General features: G+C 58.4%; 3 protein-coding genes across 15 annotated transcripts in view; 1 reads left to right on the forward strand and 2 right to left on the reverse strand.

Annotated features, from left to right (window-relative positions):
- The window catches only part of TSC2 (TSC complex subunit 2), a 40,498-nt gene extending 34,047 nt beyond the window's left edge, over positions 1-6,451 (reverse strand). For 5 of the 6 annotated variants that reach the window (XM_036409134.2, XM_036409132.2, XM_036409130.2 and 2 more), the window contains exons 1-3: positions 6,322-6,451; positions 5,622-5,785; positions 2,618-2,704 (exon numbers count right to left, since the gene is read on the reverse strand). In XM_036409134.2, the coding sequence (XP_036265027.1) occupies positions 2,618-2,704; positions 5,622-5,759 (225 nt within the window). In that variant the 5' untranslated portion in view covers positions 5,760-5,785; positions 6,322-6,451. Of the gene's footprint in view, positions 1-2,617; positions 2,705-5,621; positions 5,786-6,229 lie in introns of all 6 variants that reach the window. The other variant, XM_045571441.1, reaches the window with a different exon arrangement.
- Positions 6,452-6,514: 63 nt separating this feature from the next.
- On the forward strand, positions 6,515-12,750 carry NTHL1 (nth like DNA glycosylase 1). Of its 4 annotated transcripts, none has more exons than XM_045571444.1 (7): positions 6,515-6,675; positions 7,928-8,157; positions 8,897-8,947; positions 9,065-9,235; positions 10,190-10,349; positions 12,319-12,424; positions 12,532-12,750. In XM_045571444.1, the coding sequence occupies exons 1-7, from the start codon at positions 6,537-6,539 to the stop codon at positions 12,653-12,655; spliced, it is 981 nt and encodes a 326-aa protein (XP_045427400.1). In that variant the 5' UTR covers positions 6,515-6,536; the 3' UTR covers positions 12,656-12,750. The 4 variants fall into 4 exon arrangements, with proteins under 4 accessions (XP_045427400.1, XP_045427399.1, XP_036265047.1 ...); XM_045571443.1 differs by having other exon boundaries at positions 12,581-12,750; XM_036409154.2 differs by lacking the exon at positions 8,897-8,947.
- On the reverse strand, positions 9,037-25,146 carry SLC9A3R2 (SLC9A3 regulator 2). Of its 5 annotated transcripts, XM_036409150.2 has the most exons (8): positions 24,756-25,140; positions 22,075-22,275; positions 16,863-17,042; positions 15,805-15,958; positions 15,682-15,725; positions 15,017-15,074; positions 9,210-9,213; positions 9,037-9,091 (listed from the first exon to the last, which is right to left on the reverse strand). In XM_036409150.2, the coding sequence occupies exons 1-8, from the start codon at positions 24,966-24,968 to the stop codon at positions 9,052-9,054; spliced, it is 894 nt and encodes a 297-aa protein (XP_036265043.1). In that variant the 5' UTR covers positions 24,969-25,140; the 3' UTR covers positions 9,037-9,051. The 5 variants fall into 5 exon arrangements, with proteins under 5 accessions (XP_036265043.1, XP_036265041.1, XP_036265045.1 ...); XM_036409148.2 differs by lacking the exons at positions 9,037-9,091; positions 9,210-9,213 and adding an exon at positions 14,476-14,771 and having other exon boundaries at positions 15,012-15,074; XM_036409152.2 differs by lacking the exons at positions 9,037-9,091; positions 9,210-9,213; positions 22,075-22,275 and adding an exon at positions 14,476-14,771 and having other exon boundaries at positions 15,012-15,074; positions 24,756-25,146.
- Between the last annotated feature and the right edge of the window lie 354 nt (positions 25,147-25,500).

Consider the following 25,500-nt stretch of genomic DNA (forward strand, 5'->3'; position numbering starts at 1 on the left):
TCCCAACCAGAGAGGCAGAAAGAAAGAAGAATCCCAAAGTGTGAGGATAGTGTAAGGAGCCTCTGGGACAGCTTTAAGTGTACCAACATCTGGATTTTGGGGGTGCCAGAAGAAGAGAGAGAGCAGGATATTGAAGGCCTATTGAAAGAAATAATGACAGAAAACTTCCCCCACCTGGTGAAAGAAATACACTTACAAGTCCAGGAAGTGCACAGAACACCAAACAAGAGGAATCCAAAGAGGACCACACCAAGACACATCATAACTAAAATGCCAAGGGCAAAAGACAAAGAGAATCTTGAAAACAGCAAGAGAAAAACAGTTACCTACAAGGGAGTACCCATACATCTGTCAGCTGCTTTCTCAACAGAAACTATGCAGGCCAGAAGGGAGTGGCGAGAAATATTCAAAGTGAGAAGGGCCTGGCTCAGGCTCCTCTCCAGGGCCAGGGCGGTTTTCATGGCAGCTGCCTTGGCGTCCTGAATTTTGTCCACTCATCTTGGGAAGCTTCAGCACATCCTGGAAGAGAATGCGCCCCCCGTCCCGTCCCCCCCCCCCCCCCCCCCCCAGTTTTGCAACTTTAGGAGATGCTCAGCTCCCTCGGCTTCTCCTCCCATGGAAGAAGAGACTTGTGCCCTCGGGAGCCACATCTTCGTGGTCAAAACAGAAGCCCGGAGAGAGTACTATGGACCACAGTTCTATGGGGAGAACCTGTCAACTTCCATCGCATGGAAACAATGATCATGACTGTCAGAAGAAAACAAAAATGAGACACATTTTTACTTCCTTGCACCTGCACCCCCAATAACTCTCAGGGTCATTGGAGATAGCAGCCAAAGAAACAGCAATTAAAACCTTCCTAGGACAATGAGGGATGAGATGCAGAGGACCTTGAAAATGTGGTCTCTGGATGGAACCCAAATATTGGTGAAGACTTAAAGAAGGCACGAAAAAGAGGAGAGAGGCCAAATACTATGTTGCTGATGGCCCCACTACCCAACTCATTGCCTTTCTCCTGGAGGACTTCTGCTGAATTTTCTTGATATTTCTGGTATGTGGACAAGGCTAACTTGGATTTTCCCCATTCATATATTTATTTGATCCTTTTGATGGGAACTTGGGAGACGGGAAACCAACAATGATGTCTTGCTGGGAGAGAAATCACCCTTTGCAGAAGACAGATTTGCTATTTCCACTTCCTCAATCTCACATAATCTTAGCATGTGCTATTACACTTGTGTGACTTTATTCTAGCCCTGAGCTTTTTTCAAATCCCCTGCCACATTTGACACACTGATCATCTACTCTTTATTTGTTTACTTATTTATTTAGCAAATGTTTTATAGTGTCTTATGAGATATTTTCCTTAGGAAGAACATTCACATCCCTTGTCAAAAAAAAAATGTCAGGCCGAAACCGGTTTCGCTCAGTGGTAGAGCGTTGGTCTGCGGACTGAAAGGTCCTGGGTTCGATTCCGGTCAAGGGCATGTACCTTGGTTGCGGGCACATTCCCAGTAGGGGGTGTGCAAGAGGCAACTGGTTGATGTTTCTCTCTCATCGACATTTCTAGCTCTCTATCTTCCTTCCTCTCTGTAAAAAATCAATAATTTTTTTTTTTTTAAATGTATGATGATGGTTGAGAATTTTTGGTTTGAAGGGCTAAAGGACCATAAACTTGATAGATTGTGAGACCTACATGACCAATGAGATGTCCAGAAATTGGGATACTCTGGACAATTAACATTGTCATGTGCGCCTTGTTAAAACTTGAAAAAAAATATTTTCAAAGTGATGAACAGCAAGAACCTACAACCAAGATTACTCTACCCAGCAAAGATATCATTCAGAATTGAAGGTCAGATAAAGAAAAAACTAAAGGAGTTCATCACCACCAAACCAGGATTACATGAAATGCTGAAGGGTATTCTTTAAGAAGAGGAAGAAGAATAAAAAGGTAAAGGTAAAAACTATGAACAAAAAGACATCAAATACATACCTACCAACAAGTGAATCTAAAAACCAAGTGAATAAAAAACCTGAAGAACAGAATGGACTGATGAATATAACAGAATCAGGGACATAGAAAGGGAGTGGACTGACAATCCTCAGAGGGAAAGGAGTCTGAGGGGTGCAGGAAGAGAATGGACAAAAATCTTACGCCTATGGATGAAGACAGTGGCAGGGGGTAAGAGCATGTAGTGGGGTGGGAAATCAGGTGGAGGGGAGCTTTGGGGGGGGGGAAGAGGGAAAGAGGAACACCTGTAATAAACTGAACAATCAAGACTTATTAAAAAAAAAAAAAAGAGGACAAGTAAGGCCCTAACCAGTTAGGCTCAGTCGATAGAGCGTCGGCCTGTGGACTCAGGATAGAGGGTCCCAGATTTGATTTTAGTCAATAAGATATATATATTTTAAATGATACCTATTTAAAGAAAAAAAAAAAAGAGAACAAGAACATTTCTAGAAACTACTACAACCCCTTTCTCAAATCTGCTGAGAAAGACTTAATCCCTTTGCTCTCCATCTCCAGAGGATTGGTCCCTCAGGGTTGTGCTCAGGGCATTTCCAGAAGCTTCCCGGTCATTAACATGAAGTAACCCAACTGAGACAGACCTACCTCTTCAAATTTTTTCGTTCTTGCGAATTCACAGACCTGCCCTATCGTCCGAATGCGATTGTTGAGGCCACATTCAACACTCAGTTCCTGGAAAAAGTAAAAGACGGAAAAGGGGCCGTGTCAGGCAACTGCTCTCCTCGCGGCCAAGCACAGACACCCTAAGAACTGTCCCCGTGTTTCCCACTCCGGAGACTTGCAGCAGACCTTCTGAAATTAGGCATTACTCCATTCAGTGGAGTAAAACAGACTTTTTTTTTCTATCATTGCATCTTTTTATTGTGATAAATTCACATCATATAAAACTCACCACTTTCAACCATAAATTAAGGCTCTGGCCGAAACCGGTTTGGCTCAGTGGATAGAGGATTGGCCTGCGGACTGAGAGGTCCCGGGTTCGATTCCGGTCAAGGGCATGTACCTTGGTTGCGGGCACATCCCCAGTGGGGGGTGTGCAGGAGGCAGCTGATCGATGATTCTCTCTCATAGATATTTCTAACTCTCTATCCCTCTCTTTCTTCCTTTCTGTGAAAAATCAATAAAATATATTAAAAAAATAAAATAAATTAAGGCTCTGGTGGGGTAGCTCAGTTGGTTAGAGCTTCAGCCCGATATGCCAAGGTTGCAGGTTTGATTCCCGGTCAAGACACATACAAGAATTAACCATGCCGAAACTGGTTTGGCTCAGTGGATAGAGCGTTGGTCTGCGGACTGAAAGGTTCCAGGTTCGATTCCGGTCAAGGGCATGTACATTGGTTGCAGGCACATCCCCGATGGGGGGTGTGTGCAGGAGGCAGCTGGTCGATGTATCTCTCTCATCGATGTTTCTGACTCTCTATCCCTCTCCCTTCCTCTCTGTGAAAAATCAATAAAAAATATATTTAAAAAAAAAAAAAGAATTAACCAATGAATGCATAAATAAGTGGAACAACAAATCAATGTTTCTCCCCCACCCTTTATTAATAAAAAAATTAAATCATACAATTTATGTTTTAGCATTCATATCTGCAATGCTTGTAACCACCTCCACTAATTCTAGAACATTTTCATTACTTCAAAAGGAAACCTCAGCCGAGGTCGGTTTGGCTCAGTGGTAGAGCGTCGGTCTGCGGACTGAAGGGTCCCAGGTTCGATTCCAGTCAAGGGCATGTACATCAGTTGCGGGCACATCCCCGGTAGGGGGTGTGCAAGAGGCAGCTGGTCGATGTTTCTCTCTCATCGACGTTTCTAGCTCTCTATCTCTCTCCCTTCCTCTCTGTAAGAAATCAATAAAATATATATATTAAAAAAAAAAAAAAGGAAACCTCATACCGAAACCTCATACCCCTTAGCAGTCACTCTCCATTCCTTTCCCCACCCCGGCCCTGACAAAGGCTAATCTACTTTCTGTCTCTATGGGCTTGCCTATTCTTGATATTTCATATACATGGAATTATACATTATGTGAACCTTTGTGATTGGTTTCTTTCATTTAGCATGCTTTCAAGGTTCACTCATGTTGTAATTAACATGTATGAGCACTTTGTTCCTTTTTTGTCATGCAATACTCCTTTGTATGGCTGAATCACATTTTGTTTATACAGTTGGCCCTTGAACAATGCTGGGCTTGAACTTGAGCGTCCACTTACACATGGATTTTTAAAAACCTGGGTTTAAGGAGGCTTGACTTGTGGTGGTAAACATGCAATATACAGATGATGTATTATAGAAATGTACACCTGAAACCTATATAATTTTATTGACTAACGTCACCCCAATAAATTCAATTTAAAAACATACACACATACAAAATTTGCATTTAAGTAGACATGTGCAATTCAAATCTGTGTTATTCAAGGGGTAACTCCCCATGTGATGAATATGCGTTCTAGTTCCTGAATGGGATACTTTAAAAGTGCAAAAGCTGCCTTGTCTGTGTGGCTCAGTGATTGAGCATCAACCTATGAACTAGGAGGTCACATGGTTCGATTCCTGGTCAGGGCACATGCCCAGGTTGCTGGCTCGACCCTCAGTGGGGATGTGCAGGAGGCAGCTGATCAATGATTCTCTCTCATCATTGACGTTTCTATCTCTCTCTCTCCCTCTCCCTTCTCTCTAAAACCAATAAAAAAAATTTTTAAATAAATAAAAGTGCAAAGCTAAGTGCTGGCTGGGTAGCTCAGATAATTAGAGCATCATCCAGATATGCCAAGGTTGTGGGTTTGATCCCCAGTCAGGGCACATATAAGAAGCAACCAATGAAAAAAAAAAAAAAGATGCTGAAGCCGGTTAGGCTCAGTGGTAGAGCATTGGTCTGTGGACTGAAAGGTCCCAGGTTCGATTCCGGTCAAGGGCATGTACATTGGTTGTGGGCACATCCCCAGTAGGGGGTGTGCAAGAGGCAGCTGGTCGATGTTTCTCTCTCACTGACGTTTCTGAATCTCTATCCCTCTCTCTTCCTCTGTAAAAAATCAATAAAATATATTTTAAAAAAAAGAAGCAACCAATGAATGATATAAGTGGAACAACAAATTGATGTTTCTCTCTCCCCCCTACATATACACTTCCTCTTACTCTAAAATCAATAAATGTTTTTCAAAAATAAAAATAATAACAAAAGTACAAAGACAACATTTATTTATAGATAAAGTATGGTGTCAGGAACATAGGGAGACTCAAATAAAGACGAAAAATAAAGACTTCTCACAGGAACTCACAAATTACTAGTTGACACATGGTCATAACCCTAGTCACCTGTGGAGACCATGGCACTCATATCCCATATCATAAAACAGGTTTTCTCGAATTGACATTGGAATACTAATTCAGGTGCTGAACCAAGTCATCAAGATTCTGACTTCCTAAATCTCCAGGAAAAAAAGCCATGGAAGCCTCCCTGGTACTGGGGACAGCAGCCCCATACTGCCTGTCACCAGCAACTCATCTCCCTCAGAACCTGTGGACAGACCAAACCCGGCCCTCCTTGCACCTCCCAGGCCAGCAGGGAAGACACAGGCAGCTCACTCACTCTCAGGATCTCCGCTGTGATGACAAACTCTGTTTGCTTGCCCTCTGCAGACCTGGGATTTGGTCTCGAAGTCCCTAGTCCCAACAGAATCTTGAACTTCTCCTTCAAGCCTGAATCTTTGCCGGTTGGTTTGGCCATGGTGGGTAGGAAAGCAACATGGGACTCTGTGCGGGGGAGCAACAGACAGGGATCTCACAAACAACTCCACACACCTGCCCCTGAGGACCTACAGCCACCCGGAACCCTGGCTTTCTGGTGGGCACCTTCCCTCCCACAGCCTCCGAGGAGAACCCAACCGCAGCCACAGTGCCCAAGCCAGAAATAAACGTAGAAACGCCAGGCCGCCCGCCCCTTGGTGCATGGGGTGAGGAAGGGGAACTGGGAGTGAAGGGTGGGCACCGCGGGTCCTAGGAAGCCCTGACATTAGCCCTCTCTCCCCTCCGTGTAAAGGACTCTCGGAGGGACGCGGGAAGCAGGAACCCCCTTTCACCGGCCATGACTTAAAACCATAGAGAGCTTGGAGCTCCAGGGTCAGGCTAAGGGGGGCGCGGCCTAGACCCGGACTCGGGCCCTGGCCACCGCGGGGGCCGCCCCCGCCGCCTCATCACCTAGTAGGCCCGGCGCGGCCGCCTCCCCTCGGGGCCGGGCCACCCCGCGGTCTGGGCGGGCATCATAGGTCGGGGAACCTCGAGGCACTCACTCCAAGCCGCGCCCGCGCGCGCGGGGCCGGGCGGTCCCGGCGCGGAGAAGGTAGCACACACCCCTGCCCCGACCTGCCGCCGGAAACGCGCACTGACGCAGCGGTCGGCGTCCGAGGCCGCCGCACGGCTTGCTGGGAGTCGTAGTTCCAGTCTTCCATTGGCCAAAAGAATGGGTGAGGCACGAGTCACATGACAGCGCCGCGGGGCCGCCGGGATGTGTAGTCCGCAAGAGTTCAACATGAACACCGCAGGCACGAGGATGGTGACCCGCAGCTGGAGCCGGGGACCTGGGGTCGGGCTGAGGGGGAGTGGGGAAGAGGCCGTGCCGCTCCCAAGGGGAAAGTCGGCTGCAGGTAGCGCCACGACGCGGCCAGGGAAAGGGAGGAGGGGAGAGGGAGGAAACTGTAAGGGACCGAGGGCTGGAGTCCCGAGCCGCCCTGGAGGGCTCCGAGCTGCGCGGCGGGGTGGGTTCCGGGCATTGAACGCCAAAGACCCGGCGGCAGCAAGCAAGTTCCTCGGCCCTACATGCTGCTGGGTTCCCAGGAGCACCCTTTTCCCAGGAGTCACCCTTTTCCCAGGAGTCAAGGGCTGGGTTCCAGGAGCTCACACTACTCCGACCCTCATCCTAAACTAGGACTTTCTCTGGGTGTCAGCAGCCTGACCTGGAATGGTCCACTTGCGCCAAAGCTCTCTGTGGGGCAGATTGGCCCTATTGTCGTAGCTGCTTACCTCTCAGAGAAGTCAGGTGCCCAAGACATCCTTAGCCAGAAGTTCTCTCTCCTTGCTAGAGAGTGATGTCTGCAGGATTGGCCAGAAGGGGATTCCCATAGGCACCCAAAGACCCCCGGGGTAGTCCAGAAAAGGATACCCACCAGAAGCACAGCTGGAGGAACTGGGGCCAGAAGGAAGAGGCAGGGGACAAGTACAGCCAGATAGGCAGGAGCTTTGATGCCAGGACAGAGTTTATGTTCATTATGAGCACAAGGAAAAACCAATGAGGATTTTAACACAGGAAGTGACACAATCCAATTTTGATCTTACAAAGTTCTCTCTGACAGTGTGGAGACTAGATTAAGGGGCATCATGGTAGAGGCTGTTAAACCAGAGTTCTCATCTGTTAACTTGGACTTGGAAGGGGGGGGGGGGGGGGGGGAGCGGCACAAAGAAGGCTGACTTATCCCGGTGTGTGCTACAGAAGACAGCATACCCCCTCCCCAGTAGTAGATGATGGATGATGGATTCTTGTCAAAAGAATGATGAGATGATGTGCCAAAACTGGTTTGGCTCAGTGGGTAGAGCGTTGGCAGACTGAAAGGTCCCAGGTTCGATTCCAGTCAAGGGCATGTACCTTGGTTGCAGGCACATCCCCAGTGGAGAGCGTGCAGGAGGCAGCTGATGGATGTTTCTCTCTTATTGGTGTTTCTAACTCTATCCCTCTCCCTCTCTGTAAAAATTCAATATATATATATATATATATATATATATATATATATATATATATATATATATATATATATAAAGAATGAATGATGAGTGATGAGAGAGCAGTTAGGGCAACACCTTATCCTTACCTATGTCCGCCACTGAAGCGACATCTTTTTGCAGAAGGAAGGAAAAGCCACCACCCCATGAAGCGTCAGCGGAAGGCACAACGCCTGAAGGTGGCGTATGAAGCCTCAGATGGTGAGAAAGGAGAGGGCTTCAAGGTGCCAAGCTGGGAGCCTCAGGACTGGCAGCAGCAGCTGGCAAACATCCGCACCATGAGGAGTGAGAAGGACGCACCTGTGGACCAGCTGGGGGCTGAGCACTGCTACGACCCCAGTGTTCCCCCGGAGGTAGGGAGGGCCGCGGCTGCCTGGTGACCCTCTTCTGAACAAGACGCTTGGTTCCTTTCAGGCCTGACACCTGGCAGCTCTTTGCTGACACCACCCTGAGAGGATGCACACCTGGCACCCAGGGCACTCACTGGGCAGCATCACCTGCTTCATTGTGGCCAGTCACAGGTCAGGGGGCCCTGTGGCATGAGGCCTCGTGCTCTGCCTTCTGCCTGCACTGTATTCAGTAAATTTGCTGATAGAGAAAGAGTTTTTTGCACTTCTTTTTTTTTAATTTTTATTTTATTGATTTTTTTTTTTTTTTTTTTTACAGAGAAGAAGAGAGAGGGATAGAGCGTTAGAAACATTGATGCGAGAGAAACTTCGATCAGCTGCCTCTTGCACACCCCCTACTGGGGATGTGCCCACAACCAAGGTACATGCCCTTGACCAGAATTGAACCCGGGACCTTTCTGTCCGCAGGCCGACGCTCTCACCGGTTTTGGCATTTCTTTAGCCCAGAGCCTGGTCCTTTGATCAAGGTGAATCTAATCCCAGTTCTTTCACTGGGTGACTTGGGCCTCAGTTCGCTTGTCTGCAGAAATGGTTAGTAGCATCATTCACATAGAGATAACAGTAACAGCCAGTGGTTGCTGCACTGACTCTGTGCCAGGTACGCGTCTGAGTGTAGTGAACATTCATTTACGCTTCACAGTGATGCTGAGAGGCAGGTGCTATTATTATTGTCCCCATGATAGAGATGAAAAGCAGGCCCAGACCAGACCCCACACATCTCCCCGCATTGGCCAAGGTGGAGAGGAAGCTGGTGTCCGGTCTGTTCCCACGTGGGTAAAGGACGTGGCTAGAGCCTGGCGCACAGTGAGCACCCGGGACCGACCATCTTTCTGGTCCCTGTCACTGTGAGCAGGTGCGGAGGTACCAGGTGCTGCTGTCCCTGATGCTGTCCAGCCAGACCAAAGACCAGGTGACGGCAGGTGCCATGCAGCGGCTGCGGGCCCGCGGCCTGACGGTGGATAACATCCTGAAGACAGACGACAGCACCCTGGGCACACTCATCTACCCCGTGGGCTTCTGGAGGGTGAGCCCAGCCTGGGGCAACCGGGGCCAGGGTTGCCACTGGCCTGGAAAAGACACTGGGGCGCTGAGGGCGGCTGGAGGGCGGCTGGGGGTGGCAGGAGGCTGGGTTGGACATTTCTGGCCACAGGGGCCTGAATGTGAGTTCTCACTGGAGTTCCCCCTGTCCCTCTGAGCAGCCCGCGGGGGGCCAGGCAGGGGGGCCTCAAGTCCAGGCCTCGGAACTCCTTGGCCTTTCCTGTTTGCAGCCCACCCCTTCCTTCCTCCACCTCCCCACCCAGCTGCCCGGCCCTTCCCTTTCTCACTGAGGCTGCCCGTCCAGCGTTCCCTTTGTTTACTCCGAGCTTCCCTGGAGTGTCACGCCCTCCCCTCGAGAGGCTGCAGCCCAGGATGGCCAGGGAGGCAGCTCTGTTGAAGGGGGCCAGGCGGGTGTGGCACTTCCCTAGGCACTGGTGCGGCTGCAGTGTGTCAGATGGGTTTTAAATAGCCCTGTCTGCTCAGGCACAGGATGGGAACCGCCCCGCTGGCCTGTTGGCAGGCAGGGAACCCCAGACTCCAGCCTTCCTTCCTGAAGGTCCAGGTGCTGCTGAGCCCAGCTTCTGGCATGGCCGGGCCTGCTTAGCCTGCCTGGGCTCTGGGGGTAACGATGGGGCGGGGGGAGCCCAAGCTGGACCCCAAAGATATGCCATTGGCCCAAACAGGTGGAAGGCAGGCAGGCATTAGGCCTCCCTCAGGCTGCCTGTTTCCTTGGTTCATTCCTACCTCCTAGGGCAGTGGTCGGCAAACTCATTAGCCAACAGAGAGGCAAACTGCGGCTCGCTGTCCTAGGGGGACAGGTACACACTCTGAGTGTGTCCTGGGAAGCTTTGGGCACCTGTGGTTCTTCTTGGGGTCTTGTCCTCCCAGGTTGGACTCCACTCCCACCTCCAGCACTTGACCCCCTCCCCCCATTTTTCAGAGCAAGGTGAAGTACATCAAGCAGACCAGTGCCATCCTGCAGCAGAAGTATGGTGGGGACATCCCAGCCTCTGTGGCAGAGCTGGTGGCACTGCCAGGCGTGGGGCCTAAAATGGCGCACTTGGCCATGGCCGTGGCCTGGGGAACTGTGTCAGGCATTGGTGAGTGGCATGTGCCCATGAGGAGGGTGGGGCCAGCTCCGAGCTCTCTGACTGCTGTCAGGGTTCCCCACACCCTCTGACCGGTAACCCCAGTTCAGGTCTCCTCACCCACCACTCAGCCCAAAGGGTCAGAAAGATATTGCCAGCACCGAGCTAGGCCTGTCCCGCCTGAGATGAGCACGAATCCATCTGCTGAGCACCTACTCTGCTGGGCTCTGGGGGTGGACTCGGTGTCTGGGGATGCGATACTCATCCAAGAGCTGAAGGGTAAGGCGGGGCCAAGAGAAAGAGCAATGTTCCAGGCAGAACAGCGTCTGTTGAGCCATGAGGTGGGAGAGGACCAGAGCAGGAGGCTCTGGAATGAGTGTGGGCTATTAGGGTGATGCTGTGAAGACAGGGGAACCCAGGGAGAGGAGGGGTGGGCTAGGCCAGTGGTCGGCAAACTCATTAGTTAGCAGAGCCAAATATCAGCAGTACAATGATTAAATTTCAAACTCAAACTTCTTCTAACGCCACTTCTTCAAAATAGACTCGCCCAGGCCGTGGTATTTTGTGGAAGAGCCACACTCAAGGGGCCAAAGAGCTGCATGTGGCTCGCGAGCCACAGTTTGCTGACCACGGGGCTAGGAGGATGGGGAGGAGAGCTGGGAGCGGGGGAGCCCCTTCCTGGAATCCCTCTCCTGGGCCCGGGCCTAGCAGCCCGGCATCGGAGGACCTCTGGATGGAGACAGGATCTGGGTCAGGGTGCAGCGGCTGCTTCCTGAGGTCTTTGCCCAGAGAGTTGGGGCTTCTGAGGCCCCAGCAGCAGGCCCGGCCCGCCCAAGGCTTGACCCGTAACCTCTCCGTGCGCCCCAACCACAGTGCCTCTCTGGGCCTCCAGAGGCGGGGCTGGGACTCCCCTCAGCTTCCACAGCCTGTGTAGCCTGCCCCCTGGGTGGGGGCCCTCTTCCAGCACTGCCCACGAGGAGACAGGAGCGAGGGATGGCAGCCCGGAGAGCCAGGGCTGGGCCGAGGAGGGGGCCGGGCAGAGCCTCCCCTAGGCTTCTGAAGATGCCAGCTTCTCAGCAAACCCTGAGCTTATCTGGGCTGCCGTCCTCAGCTGCTCTTCCCCGGGAATGGTCTGGCAGGTCTGTGGGTGAAGGGCCCCCTGCCGCCGCCCTAACCGGCGTGTCAGAATGTCATCCTTTCTGGTCACCCAGGGGGAAACCCTGGGGAGAGCAGGCTCTGCCTCCCAGGGGCTTCCCCAGGAGAAGCTGCCTCATGAGAAAGCTGATCCCAGCTCTGCCTCCCCACCTGGGTGGCCTTGGGCAAGGCGCCTGGCCCCTCTGAGCTTCGGCCACAGTTGCCCTCCTGGACCAGCCCACAGGAGGCTCCCACAGAGTGGTGTGGCCCTCGGTTGGGCCTCGGGAGCACAGTCACCTCCATGTAATGGAAGGGGAAACTGAGGCACGAGGATCCAAGGGAGGAACCCTCTCCCTGGGCTTGTTAGCAGCAGGACAGAAAGCTGATACAGGGACCGGCTTTCTCCTTGACATTAGGAGGAGAGGGATGGCAGGTAGCTGGGCAAGGGGGCCTGGGTGACTGGGTGCCCAGGCTGGGCCCTGGGGTGGCTGTGCAGGGGAGCAGGGGCTGCAGCTGGCCTGGCTGGGCTGCCCCCTCTGTTCCTTACAAGTGCTGGCTCTGCAGGCAGTAGCCTCCTGCTGGCACCACAGCCAGCGGAAGAGGCACTGCTCCCTGCACCCCACATGAGGGCCCACGCCCTCCGGTACCTGGCTGCAGCCCCTGCCCAGCAGCAGTGGTGGCCTGGTGACCCACCCTCACGTCTGGCCATTGCTGTGTAGTTAGGGGCCCTCAGAGCTCTGGGTGGGAAGCCAGGGCCACTCACCAACCTGGGCTCATGGGTGGGACCACGGGCAAGAACGGGGTGTGTGGACCTGCCCCACACTCACCCCACCCTGTCTCCAAGCAGCAGTGGACACACACGTGCACAGAATCGCCAACCGACTCCGGTGGACCAGGAAGGCGACCAAGTCCCCGGAGCAGACCCGTACAGCCCTGGAGGACTGGCTGCCCAGGTGCTGCTGCAGGGAGGGTGGGCTCCCCTTTGGCTTCCCTCCTCTCTCTCTCTCTCTCTCTCTCTCTCTCTCTCTCTCGCTCTGCATTAACCCTCTCCCCCCCACAGGGACCTGTGGCATGAGGTTAACGGACTGTTGGTGGGCTTTGGCCAGCAGATCTGTCTGCCTGTGCGCCCTCGATGCCAGACCTGCCTCAACCAGACCCTGTGCCCATCTGCCCAGGGACTCTGAAGCCCTGAGCGCAGCTGCACGGGACTCTGAGGGCCACGTCTATTTTGCAACTTTGTGGGGGAGCTGTTCCTAATAAAGTTTGGGGTTTTGTAACAGTTGGGATCTGTCTGACTCCTGCCCCAGGGAGGCCAGCATGTGGACGTGACAGCCTGGGCTGTGGACGTGGGGGTGGGCGCAGGAGCTCCGGCTGGAGAGATGGATCATGGGAGCCAGCCGGGGCCAGCTGTGGAGAAGCTGCTGGTGACGCTGGAGGCCTGGGCTTCCTCCCTCCCTCAGCTGCTGGCGGAGGGCCCAGAAACACCCCTCTCCTGAACTCACCCTGAGAGCCTGCCGCTGCCGGAGGCCCTGTCCCCAGTGCTCACCGAGCCACCTGGCCTCTAAGAACACCGGGAAGCCAGGCTGGGTGCCACGGGGCACGAGGCCTGACCTTTACCTGCTGGGGGCTGTATGAAGGCAGGGGTGCCAGGGGCCCAGAAAGCATCACAGAGGAGGTGCTGGCAAGGCAGCTGGGCCTCACCAGGAAGAGGAGGTGAGCAAGGGCCTCGGGTGAGAGGAGGGCAGGGCTCCAAGGGAAGGGATCCCAAGTCCGGTGAGGGCAGGGGGAGAGGGAAGCAAGAGCTGAGAAGAGTTGGGACTTGGCTTCGAGGTGGATGGATTCAGAGAGAGGAGGTTTAAGAATGAGACCTGTTGCTCAGTGGTTAGAGCAGCGACCCGCAGACCAATGGGCTGTGGGTTTGATTCCCAGTCAAGGCCATGTACCTCAGTTGCAGGTTCCCCAGGCGGTAGGGGCCTGTGCAGGAGGCAACCAATCAATGTGTCTCTCTCCCCCTCCTCCCTCCCTTCTACTCTAGAAGTCAGTGGGGAAAAAATATCCTCGGGTCAGGATTAAAAACAAAGTACGAGACCTGTTTCCAGCAGCTGAGATTCAGGGCTGGGGCTGCTGGGCTGCTACCTTCCTGCGTCCCCCGCCCCCCGAGGAAGCACAGAGGCAGCCAGGGTGTGAGGAAGGCGGGTTTATTCCGAGGGCGCCGATGCGCTATGGCTTGCAGGGCAGACAGCAATGTCGGCGGGTTTCAGGGCAGAGTCTGTGGGGTCTGCGGGGGGGAGGGTGCCAGGCAGGGGCCAAGCCCAGAGCCTGGAGTCACCCCTGGGGTGGGCTCTCCCCCGGCCACACTCCCCGAGCCTGGGGGCCGTGGCAGAGGAGCAAGGGGCCTGTCCGGAGCCTGCCCTCTTCCGGGGCAGGAGGCCTCCATCCTCAGGCCCCTCCGAGAGCCCAGACCTGCCTCCCGGGCCCCCGGTGTGGTGGGGACCTGGGGGACCTGGCCTGGTGAACCCCCACAGCAGAGAAGGCAGAGACGAGGCTGGGGGAAGCTTCTGTCGCCACATCTGGCCCCCAGCCTCACCTGAAGCCCCTCCATCAGCCTGCCCACTACCGCAGCCCAGGAAGCTGCCGGGGCTCCCACCGGCACGGCTGCCGCCAAGAAGGAAGGGTGGGGAGGAAATGGTCTGTAGAGAAAGGTTTGTTTTATTGCGATTATTTAGAGAACATGTCCTGGCGGGGGCGGGGCTCTGGTATTAAGTGAAAACATGTGTGGAGCTGGAGCTCCTTTTGGAAAAAAAAGCAAAACCACAAATTCCTTTAAGTCAGCAGGCCCCGGCAGAGCGGCAGAGCCCGGCCCCGGGTCACGCCGCTCCTCCCTCAGCGTCTCACACCGGGGCTCCCTCTCCCCGGCCTGGCTGCCGCGCGCCCCCAGCACCCACGAGGACGGCAGGGGGCCAGGACAGGGACTCACTGGGCTCGGGTTGGTTCCTGGGTGGCGGTGGGACCACCACGGCTTCTGGGGGTGGCGGCGGCACCTCCTCCAGTCCACTGAGGCGCGGGAGCTCTGGTCCGAGGAGGGAGCCCGAGGTCCGTGCAGGGAGGAGGCCCGGGTCCAGCGCGCAGGCGGCGAGGGGCTCAGAAGTTGCTGAAGATCTCACGCTTCTGGTTCCAGTCCATCTGCGGGGCCCGCTTGTTGATCCTGGTGGCTTTCGCCTTCTCCTTGGCCTCAGCCGCCGTGGGGCTCAGCTGGAGGCCGCCCTCCTGGAAAGGGTCGTGCTTCCAGCCGCTGCGGCCCTGGGGCGGGGCGGGCAGGCAGCCAGGGTGAGCCCGGCCCGGGCCCCCACACCGATAACCTTTCCGGGGAGCTCACGCCTGAGGCCGCCGGGCGGGGCTGAGGTAGCGAGCCCAGGAGGGCTTCCTGGAGGCAGTGGCCCCACTGCCCCGGTGCAAAGCTCCATTCATACCCACCCCGAAGGCCTCTCTGGCCCCCCCAGAGTGTGAGCACGGCAGAGGAAGTGGATGGACATTTGCTACCTCACTGTCCTCGTCTAAGCCAGGCAGATCACTTCGGGATAAACTCACTGAGCCACCATTGAGCTGGGAAACCAAGGGCAAGGTGTGGTAGCTTCAGAGGCCCTGCCCTGTCCTGTCACTAGCGCGCACACATCCACACACACTCACACACAGACACGCACACACGCACACGCACACACACACATGCACACACAGACACAGAGCTGCATTTATCCCTCCATTCGGCAGTGGGCACCGAGCCTCTGCTGTGCTCCAGGCTTAGTGTAGGTAGGACACTGGGCACTAAAGGGTGCACAGGCAGGCGGCCCTGGCCAATGCACAACGGGGAGGAGCTATTTTGATGCATGAATCACCCCCATGCGCGGTACCTGGGGCGAAGCCAGGGAAGCTCCCTGAGGAGAGACGGACTCTCCAGGTAGCCAGACCGCGCTGGGCAGAGGGAACAGCCAGGGCAGTAGCCCCGGGGCCGAGTGCCGTGTGGGGCTGGGGTGTGGCCGGCCCAGGACAGGATCCACAGAGGGCGTTACAGCCGGGAGTGTCCGGCCAGATTGGGCGTCACAACCTCACATACACAAGGACAAATGTGGGGGAGCTCTGTCAGGCTTGGGGACCCCTAGAGGGGTCACTCCAGTGTCCTGGACCCACCAGCCCACCCCACCCATCCTCTCACCTGGGCAGGGCTGGTCCCATTGGTGACAGGGGATGGCAGTGGACCTGTGGGGGGACAGTGTGTCAAGGGCTGCCCAGCCCCCGCGCTCCCCCTCCCACCCGGGACCCCCGGGGCAGCACCCACCGTCCACGTGCTCCTCCGTGGGCGTCACCCGCAGCCTCTTGAAGTGCTCGTCCGTTTCCGGGTCCACCACCAGCAGCCGGGCCTCATCCTCTCGCGCCTTGATGCTGGCAACCACCTCGGCGTGGCGCAGTCCCTCCACGTTCTGCCCGTTCACCTGCCGCCGGCAGCACAGGGCAGCCTGAGGGCGGGCCCCCACCAGCCCCCCAGCCGCCCGGCCAGGTGTGGCATCAAATATTCATCGATGTTGTCACCAGCCACGGCAGCAGGAGGAATGCCAGCTCAAGTTCCCAGAAAGTCCCCTCCTCCCAGGGAGGACCTGGGGCCCGCACACACACAGGGGACACGGGCACAGACATGCACACACATGGGGGACACGGGCACAGACATGCACACACATGGGGGACACGGGCACAGACATACACACAGGGGACACGGGCACAGACATGCACACACATGGGGACACGGGCACAGACGTGCAAACAGACAGGGGACATGGGCACAGACATGCACACACATGGGGGACACAGGCACAGATGTGCACATGGAGGACATGGGCATACACATGCACACAGGGGACACAGGCACAGACATGCACACAGGGGACACGGTACAGGCATGCACACACATTGGGGACATGGGCACAGACATGCACACACACAAGGGACACAGGCACAGACATGCACACAGGGGACACGGGCACAGACATGCACACACATGGGGGACACGGGCACAGACACGCACACGGGGGACACCGGCATAGACATGTACACACACAGGGGACACGGGCACAGACGTGCACACGAGGGACAAGGGCACAGACATGCACACGGGGGACACGGGCACAGACATGCACACACATGGGGGACACGGGCACAGACACGCACACGGGGGACACGGGCACAGACACGCACACGGGGGACACGGGCACAGACATGCATACAGGGACGCAGGCACAGACACGCACACGGGGGACACCGGCATAGACATGTACACACACAGGGGACACGGGCACAGACGAACACAGGCACCAGCCCCCCCAAAGCCTTGGGGGTGGGTACCTCAATAAGTCGATCCTGGGCACGGAGGCCGGAGTGGGCAGCCGGCGAGCCCACGTCCACTGAGCGAATGTACTGTCCTGGCCGGGACTTGTCGCTGTGCAGGTTGAAGCCATAGCCCTGAGGGCCCTTTCGAAGGTGGCAGAGCCTCGGGCGGAGCTCCCTCGGGGGCCCATTGACCTCCTGCAGGGACACGGGACAACCTTCCGCTCCGGTCTCCCTCCCCAGAGGCCACTGACACCCCCAAAGCCCCTGCCCCCCTCCGCGCCCCCCCCCCCCCCCGTGTGCGGCACAGCAGTGTGCTGGGCTGGGCATCTGGCCCTGCACAGTGGCAGAGACAAACACCGCACGCCCACACCCGGTGGGGGGTGGCATGAGGCTGCCTGTGACTGAGCTCCAGCTGCAAAGTCTCAGTTCCCAAACCCCAAAATGACCCGACAGGGCCAGGGGCCTTAGGGACGATGGGAGAGTGAAGAGGCCAGGGCAGCACTGAGCTCAGGCCAGCGTCCTAGGAGAGGCCAGGAGAGACCCGCTGCCACTCAGCTCAGTGTCCCAGTTCTCCAAACAAGCACATGTTCGCAAACATGCTACACAGACACACCAGGCCGTCCTCACGGGCCCTGCCTGCAGCCCCCTCCCCCACTCCCCCTGCGAGTGCAGGGCTCGCAGAGTCCTCAGCTCTCGGCAGTTTTGTTTTCTCTCCCACAGGCTGGTGGCAGTGCGACTGTGTTTGCTTTCACATTCCAGAGCAAGCTGGAGCCACCCTCACCTCCACCCTACCCCCTCCTCGCCCAGAGACGGAGGATGACCGGCTGGGCTGCAGCGGCAGGAGCCCAGGGACAGGCCCGAGGCGGGGCCTGCCCTGCGCCCTCCCTGCTGAGACCCAGGGGCCTGTGGTGCCGAGGGTCCCCCACCGACATCCCAGGGCCCTGCCTCGCTTTACCTCTGGCATCCTGCAGGAGGGCTGTGGCCAGGCCCCAGCACCCCCACCCCGTGGGGCCCGGGGCCGTCAGGGACCACAGTGCCGAGTGGCCAGCGGCGACCAGCGCTCAATTAAACATGGCGGTGGCCGGAGTGAGCGGGCAGGCGGCGGCTCAGGTTTCCCCGGATGCTCGGGCTCCAGGGCGGGTGCCGGTGAAAGGGTGCTCACCGGGCCCCTCCCTTAAGGGTGCAGGGGGGACCCTGGGTCAGGCTGGGCGGTGACCCTCAGGGAAGGTCTCCAGGCCTTGGGTACCTCCTCCCCTACAGCCCCGCCCACCCCCTGGGCCATTCCGGCCTCCGGGCCTGCAACCTGACTCCAAACCCCAAATCTGACCGTGAATGCTCTGGCTTGCCAGTTGGTGGCCACCCAGCTGTGGGAGCAAAAGTGTCGTTCCTGCAGGCACTGCCTGCCTGTCAGGCGCACCCTCTTCCTGTCCAGCCTGTGCCCTTCCTCCAAGACCCCTTCCCTGACCCCCAGAGACTGCCTAGAGCCCCCTGGGGACCCCCACTGCAGGCCAGGGACAAAGCTGCTGCTCCTCAGCGCCCCGGGGCCTCAGCTGGGCAACAGGGTCTGAACTGGAGGGTGGGAGACTCACAGACACACCTCGAGGTGCAAGTGTGCAGCTCTGAGGAGGGCCCACGCCTCCCCAGAGGCGCCTCTAAGTCCAGGCCGCTGAGCACGGGCCCCCCAAGGCTGGCTGGGACAGAGTAGGGCCGGGGCCAGGGCCAAGCTTGGAGCCTGGACGTGGGACATGACCGTGCCTGGAGTGTGGGCACGGGCCCAGGCAGCAGGGGCACAGCCCACGGTCAAAGAGACCAGACACCCAAACACATGTTCGCCAACACGCTATACAGTCACATAAGGCCGCCCACACCTGTGAAAGGAGGGCCCCGTGCTGTGGGGCCCTGTGGCCTCTTCCTACACCCCCCACATGAACCTCCAGGGAGGGATCTGTCAAGGCCCCCAAAAGTAATTGGGAGGGGGCACAGATTTGGGGGCATCCCGGGCCAGAAGGCCAATCTGAAGTCACATCTGGGTTCAACACCATACCGGCCATCCCTACCTCAATCCAGCACAGCTGCCTCTCAGCACTCAGCCAGGAGTTTTCTCCGAATGTCTAGCTCTAACCTCTCTCCTAATGAGAGACCAGGGCCCACGGAGCCCCAAACCTGGCACTGGACGCACACCCAGGGGCTGCAGTGCCATGACCTGGCAGGGGAGCCCCGCGGGAGAGCAGCCACAGTGGGTCTGGAGGGGGCGCAGGCGGCCGCGCATTGCTCGCATTCCTCACTCCCAGCCCTGGCTCAGAGCACTTCCTGCCCTCTCCCAGCCAGGCCCTCAGGCTCCCACGGCTCCCACGGCTCCCAGCAGGGCCGCCCCAGAACTGGACAAGCCCTGGCCTCCCAGCTGTGCCTGTAACCAGACAAAGAGGCTGGCCTGGGGGTACCCCAGGAGCCAGGCTGTGCCCCCCCCCCCCCAGATGGTGACTCACCAGCACTGGCTGAGAAAAGCCCCATTGTTCAGGGTCCAGCGTGCTCACAGCAGGGTCCCCTCTCCTAACCCTGGGGGACACAGGCTAAACGGGCTGCTGGGGTCCTCACTGCCCCCCCGCCCCCACCACCCCTAACCTGCACAAGCCCCTGGGCTGGGCTCGCTGGAGGGGCTCCTGAGACCTGGGCGGGCGGCGTGGAGTTCCAGGAGTGGGCCATGGAGGCGGGATGGAAGTGGCCGACGGTGAGCATCCAGCCGGCGTGGCCTGAGCTCTCTGGCTGGCCCGGGCTGCCACCCCGTTTATCTACCTCCCACTGCGGCCCAGGCTCCCCAGGGACAGGTGGGGACAGGGGGCTGAGTCACTCTGGGGAACAGGGTGGTGGCGGAGCCCCCCTCCCTGATTCAGGCTCCAGCCAGGCCCCACCCCCCCACTGACTAGGTTTCCGTCCCGTCCCGAGAAGGGAAGGAAGTTGCTGAAAAGCCCTGCCCAGCTCCCTGGACTCACGGCTGGGGAGACAGGGAGGTAAGAGAAGAGCCCGACCCAGAACAGGAGACAGTCCTGCTGCAGCTCCGGGCGGAGGCAGGAGCGAGGAGCCCTCTTGTAGGACACGGTCCCCTGCCGAGCAGCCACCACTCACTCACGCTCAGCCCCCAAGGGCCTCCAAACCAGAGGGTGGGGCCCAGAAATCCTGCGAGGACGAGGAGGGCCAGGGTCTACCAGTGCCCCCACCTGGCACCACTGGTTGCTGGTTGCCCTGGCTTTTGGGGGGCTGTCCCCTCTCATCACTATCGGGATTGGCTGCACGGAAGATGCAGCCACCCCAGCCACGTCTGGCCTGGGACCGAGTCACCACTGACAAGGCCCCGACAGCCCCCGACAGCCCCCATTAGTGTCCTCCCCGGCTCCGGCTCTCCTCCCCGCCCCAGGACAGGAGGTAACCGGCTGACAGGGTATCCGTGGCCCTCCAGGGCCCTGCCTCCAGCTCAGCCCTCACCTCCCAGGGCACGAGGGGTGGGTGGGCCCTTCATCCTGCACCGAAGCAAACCCCACACTTCCCCTCACCCCCTGAGAGCAGAGCCCACAGCCCCACCCACACCCCCAGGCCCGGCGCCTCCTTCTGAGGACCCGAGTTCAGCCAACAAAAGTGGGGTCTCCATCCTCCGGCCACAGAGGAACCTGCCGGTCAGCCCCCTCGGCTCCTCTAAAAATACACGCGGAGGAAGCCCCCTCCCAGGCTTCCTGCAGCCCCAGCGCCTGAAATAGCAGCGGGGAAGGCTCCACCCGGGGACTAGGTGGGCCACCCCATCCTGGAGATAAGGCTGAGGGAGAACTTTTTCCACAGGAAGGTGAACTCAGCCGTTTGTGTCCGAGTCAATGGACAAACGTCTGGAAGGAGGGGCACTTCCTGGGGGTGGCGTGCGAGCATGCCCTCCCAGGACCCCCCCGCAATCACACATCTGACCCTAACACCCCCTAGTCCAGCGTCCGCTGGCCCCAGGTCAAAATGCAAACTGCAGGGCCTGGCACCATACGCCCGAGACAGCCCTCCCCTCCAGCCCGCCCAGGGGGTCTCTGTCCCTGAGCACACATACCCCTTTGGAACAAAAAGGCCCCGGGCACAGGGTCAGGCAGGCGCGGGGATCCTGTGCACACCCAGAAACTTCAGCTCTCACACCCCCACTGGGCTTAGGCCAGTGGTCTTCAAAGTGGGATCTGGGGAACCCCTGGCCTTGAATCTCCTAAAGGGACTGATTTTTTCTTAAAAAATAAAAACGGGCCGGGACCGGGTTGGCTCAGTGGATAGAGCGTCAGCCTGGGGCCTGAAAGGTCCCGGGTTCGATTCCAGTCTAGGGCATGTACCTTGGTTGTGGGCATATCCCCAGTGGAGGGTGTGCAAGAGGCAGCTGATCGATGACTCTCTCATCGATGTTTCTAACTCTCTACCCCTCTCTCTTCCTCTCTGTGAAAAATCAATAAAATATATTTTAAAAAATAAATAAAAGAAATAAAAACGGGAGAGAGGACATGAGAGACACTCACATGGGGTTTCCAGGAGGGAGGACTAGCAGCCCCAGGCTCTTCCTCCCAGTGTCCGGATGCTTCCCAGACAGGGTCACCGCGCCCCGCTCCCCCACCCTCACCCCCCACACCCCAGGCCCAGAAACCTAGAAGGAGGTGAATTCTTTCCCAGCTCTTCCCGCCTGAGGACGGGAGAGGGCAGGGAGAAGAGGGGGGTGCCCAGCCTCTAAACCATCAGATGAGGACTCGGCTTAGAGAGGAGACTGCTCTGGTGCCCCCAACCCCCTCCCCCAAGGCCGTCACAGAACAACCAGGTGCCCGGAGACAGACACAAGGACAGAGCCGGACGGAGAAACACCAGACGCAGGCTCAGAGCTGGGCTCATAGTCCCAGGGCATCCGAGCAGCCCCTCCCCTGGTTGGTTTTTTAGCCCCTCCACGGGAGGGGGCCTTGTCAGAGGGGCCCCGACCTGGACCAGGCAGCTCTGAGCATCCTGGAAGAGGGCAGGGGGGCGAACGGCCAGGCTGCCCGCATCCTACCCAGCTGACACAGACAGAGGACAGCCAAGAGGGGCGGCACCAGGGGCAAAGAAGGGCCCTCAGAGGCAGAAGGGACTGAGACAGTGCCTTCTGGAGGGAACCGGAAACAGAGACTGCCCTTGAGAGGCCAAGATGGGGCTGGGAGAAGCCAGGGTGGTCCCTGTGGGCAGAGCCTTACCATACCTTCTGGCCATCCGTGGAGCCAAGGCTGCCTGCGCGTGTCCAGCCCGGCTTGGGCTCCCAGGGGTCATGGGCGGGCGGAAGCCCGCGCTGGGCCATCTCCTCGGTGCAGGTCAGCTGCCGCCGGCGCAGCTCCTCGTCCGTCTCCTTGTCCACCACCAGCAGCCGGGTCTGCCCTTCCACGGCCTTGATCCTCTGGACCACCTGGGACAGGCAGGTGGCGGTGGGTCAGCAGCCAGCTCTCCGGGCGGCACATGGACAGTGGCACCACCCAAGGCTGGCCCGGGCTGACCCACTAGGGGTGGGTGGGTGGCTGGACCAAGAGGCCTGCCGGCTCCACCCCCCACCCCCGGCCTCAGCTGCTCCCTCCCTCCTCTCCCGGGGCTCCGGACAGGAGGGCCCAGGCGACAAGGGCCTCAGTGTGGTCCCAGGCCGTGCCTCAGCCCAGGGTCCCTCCAGGAGGGGTGGGAAGCTGGGTGAGGCAACTGTGCAGGCGTGTGTCTATCTGTGTCGGTCTGTCCTCCGTCTGGGTTTCAGAGAGAGGCATCTCCCTGGGTGTCAGTCTGGGCGTGTCAGTGCCCATTTCTGTTTTTCTCAGCGGTGGAGCACGGAAGTCTAAATCCCAGCTTCTAGGCCCTCTCTTTGCTCCAGACCACGAGCACAGATCCATTCCCGCTGGACCTGCAGGCAAGGCACGGCTCAGGCACCACACAGGATGCTGTGAGCAGGATTCAGACCCAGCAGGCAGAGGTGTGAAGGGGCTCTGTGTGGTATGTGGCCCACCTGTGTGTCTGTGCGGGCCTGTGTGTCCAGAGCATGCGGTGTCCATGGGGCACGCAGGCCAGTGTAAGCTTTGCGGGGAGAGGGTGCACTGCGCAACCCCATCCCCACCCCAAGGCCTGGGGAGGGCAGACGGGGCTCCCACCAGCTGCCTGGCAGAAGCTGTCAGCAGGGAGGAGGGCTGAACCGGACCCGTGTTTCCCTCCCCTCCTCTCTCCCCATGAGCACCCTGCTGCTGCCCAGCTGTGGTACCGGAGTCACTCGACATCTCCAGGCATCAGCTTTCTCATCTGTAGGATGGGAGCTATAACTGCATGTCCTCCTTCCCGGGAATGTGTGGAGTTCTAAATTGTTTTAAATTTTCTTAAAATTCATTTTCAGAGAGAGAGGGAAAGGGAGAGAGAGAGACATCAATTGGTTGCCTCCCGCACGCACCCCCACCCGGGATCAAGCCCACAACCTGGGCACATGCCCTGAGCAGGAACAGAACCAGCGACCTTTCAGTGCAACCAACTGAGCCACACCAGCCAGGGCTGAAGTACTTATTTTTTATTTTATTTGAGAGAGAGGAGAGAGATTTTTTTTTATCTCTGCTACCCAGCCAGGGCTTGTGAAGTTGTTAGACCAGCACCCAGAAGCCTGGGGCAAGCAGGGGCAAGGGTGCAGTTGACTGTTCAACAGAGATCAGGTGCCACCTTTGCCAGCCTCTCCCTGTGGTCTGTTAAGCCAAGCCCTCTAGCCCTGACCCCCACCTTCCTTCAGCAAACAGCCTTATCAGGTTGACATTCTGGGCGGAAGACAGGACAGCAGACAGATGGATAGACAAGGGCCCGGGAGCTCAGCTCCCGTCCCAGCCAAGGACCAATATGTTCATCTCTAGCCCCCAGGGCCGGGCACCCAAACGGATCATGGATGCCGAGGTGCAGGGGGGACACGGAGGAGCCTGTACACAAGCTAGGTGGGTCCCCGGCCATGGGAGATGGCCACCCTCGGGAGTCAGAGCCTGCAGAGAGGGACCCTGCCCCCCTCCGGCCTGCATCTCCAGCTGCAGGAGGCGGGGGCTGCGGCCGGTGACACCTGCAGGGCCAGGCAGCCTCCAAGGAGAGGAATGTGCTGTCACCAGCAGTGATTCCCGCTGGGATCCAGGCACCATCGGCCCAACACACCCACGAGTGCCCTGGCTGCCAACACACACTGACGACTCCACACAGCCAAGCGGGTCAGCCTGCAGGCCCGGACACACACACACACACACACAGTGCAGCTCACACACATGTCCAACACACATCACAGCTCACATACACATGTCCAAGCAAACAGACCTGTCCACGCACACACACACACACACACACACACACACACCTAGGTGCAGACCTGTCGTATATCCACATGCACACACTCCAGTCCATACACATGCACTGATGCAGGCACACACAGGTGTGCCCCCTTACTGTGACACTTCCTGGGTCCACGTACTCGTAGATAGTTGTCTGCCCACATGGGGGATCCTCTGAGAAACCTGCACCCGCACACTCACACTCGGATGAGTGTACAAGCTTGTTGTACACAAGTTGCCCGTCCCCTATGGTCCACCCAGGCCAGCACAAGCCCAAAGATCCAGACCGCAGTGCGGGGCCCTCCCTGCCAGGATTCCCCTTCCGAGGTGCAGGACTGCTGAGCTTAGGGGGTGGGGGCCTGGGAAGGAGGCCGGCGGCCACGGCCTCCGTGGCCCCGTCGCCCACTTCCTCCGGCGGGGATGGGGGGGCAGCAGGCCCCGGGGAGACCCCCTCCTGGCCGGGCGCAGGGAGCGGAGGCCTGGGCGCGCGCCGGTGGCCCCGGGTACCTCCAGGGTCGCGCTCCCGGGGAGGGGCCCCGGCCGGCCGGGACGGGGCGCGGGCACCCACCTGGTGGTGCGTTTCGCCCTCCACGTTGACGCCGTTGACCTCGACCAGGCGGTCCCCGGCGCGCAGCTCGGCCGCCTCGGCCGGGGAGCCGGGCTCCACGCGCCGGATGAACTGCCCGCGCCGGCCCTTCTCGCCGTGCAGGTGGAAGCCGTAGCCCTGCTCGCCCCGCACCAGGCGGCACAGGCGCGGCCGCAGCGGCTCCGGGGTGGCCATGGCGCTGCTCTCCGCCGCGGGCCGGGGCTGGCCTGGGCGCTCCCAGCCCGGGCGGCAGGCGGGGGGCGCGGGCGGCTCGGAGGCGACGGCGGCCGGCGGCGCTGGGGACCCGGCGTTGGCTTCCGCGCCTCCCGATCGGCTCCCTCCCGTCGCCTCGGGCTGGGGCCGGAGCTCGGGCTGCGACACCGCCCCCGCACCGCCCCTTCCCCGCCCCCTCCGCCCCCGCCCTGGGCCCAAGCCATCCTGGCCTCGCCCCTATCTCGGCGCCCTGCCAGGCCTGGGGAGCCCGGGGGAAGGCTGGCTGCAGGAACGGGGGGTTCAGAATCCCCGGGAACCCCGCTGCCTCGCTCCCACTGCGGACAGCCTCCTTGGCGCCAGCGCCTTTGCCTTCTGTTCCAGGCGCATTTATTGAGCACCTACTGCATGCAGGGCACTGCACCAAGATAGGGAGGTGGGAGAGGGATGGAGAAGGCTCCTAGGGCCCAAGGAGTCCCACACAGGAGACAAAGGGTAACAACAAGGGTCACAGCTC

Source organism: Pipistrellus kuhlii, unplaced genomic scaffold (assembly GCF_014108245.1).
Source record: "Pipistrellus kuhlii isolate mPipKuh1 unplaced genomic scaffold, mPipKuh1.p scaffold_m20_p_4, whole genome shotgun sequence".
Lineage (NCBI taxonomy): Eukaryota > Metazoa > Chordata > Mammalia > Chiroptera > Vespertilionidae > Pipistrellus > Pipistrellus kuhlii.

Bases quoted from the DNA above. Each gene is read 5' to 3' on its own strand.
- SLC9A3R2 (XM_036409148.2), bottom strand. From the start codon at position 24,968: ATGGCCACCCCGGAGCCGCTGCGGCCGCGCCTGTGCCGCCTGGTGCGG. The intron at 15,726-15,804 runs GTGGGTGCTGCC...GTCCCCCCACAG, and splicing joins CACGGAGGAGCACGTGGACG to GTCCACTGCCATCCCCTGTC. The intron at 14,772-15,011 runs GTAGCAAATGTC...GCCCCGCCCCAG, and splicing joins GCTTAGACGAGGACAGTGAG to GGCCGCAGCGGCTGGAAGCA.
- NTHL1 (XM_045571443.1), top strand. From the start codon at position 6,537: ATGTGTAGTCCGCAAGAGTTCAACATGAACACCGCAGGCACGAGGATG. The intron at 9,236-10,189 runs GTGAGCCCAGCC...CCCATTTTTCAG, and splicing joins ACCCCGTGGGCTTCTGGAGG to AGCAAGGTGAAGTACATCAA. The intron at 10,350-12,318 runs GTGAGTGGCATG...GTCTCCAAGCAG, and splicing joins GGGAACTGTGTCAGGCATTG to CAGTGGACACACACGTGCAC.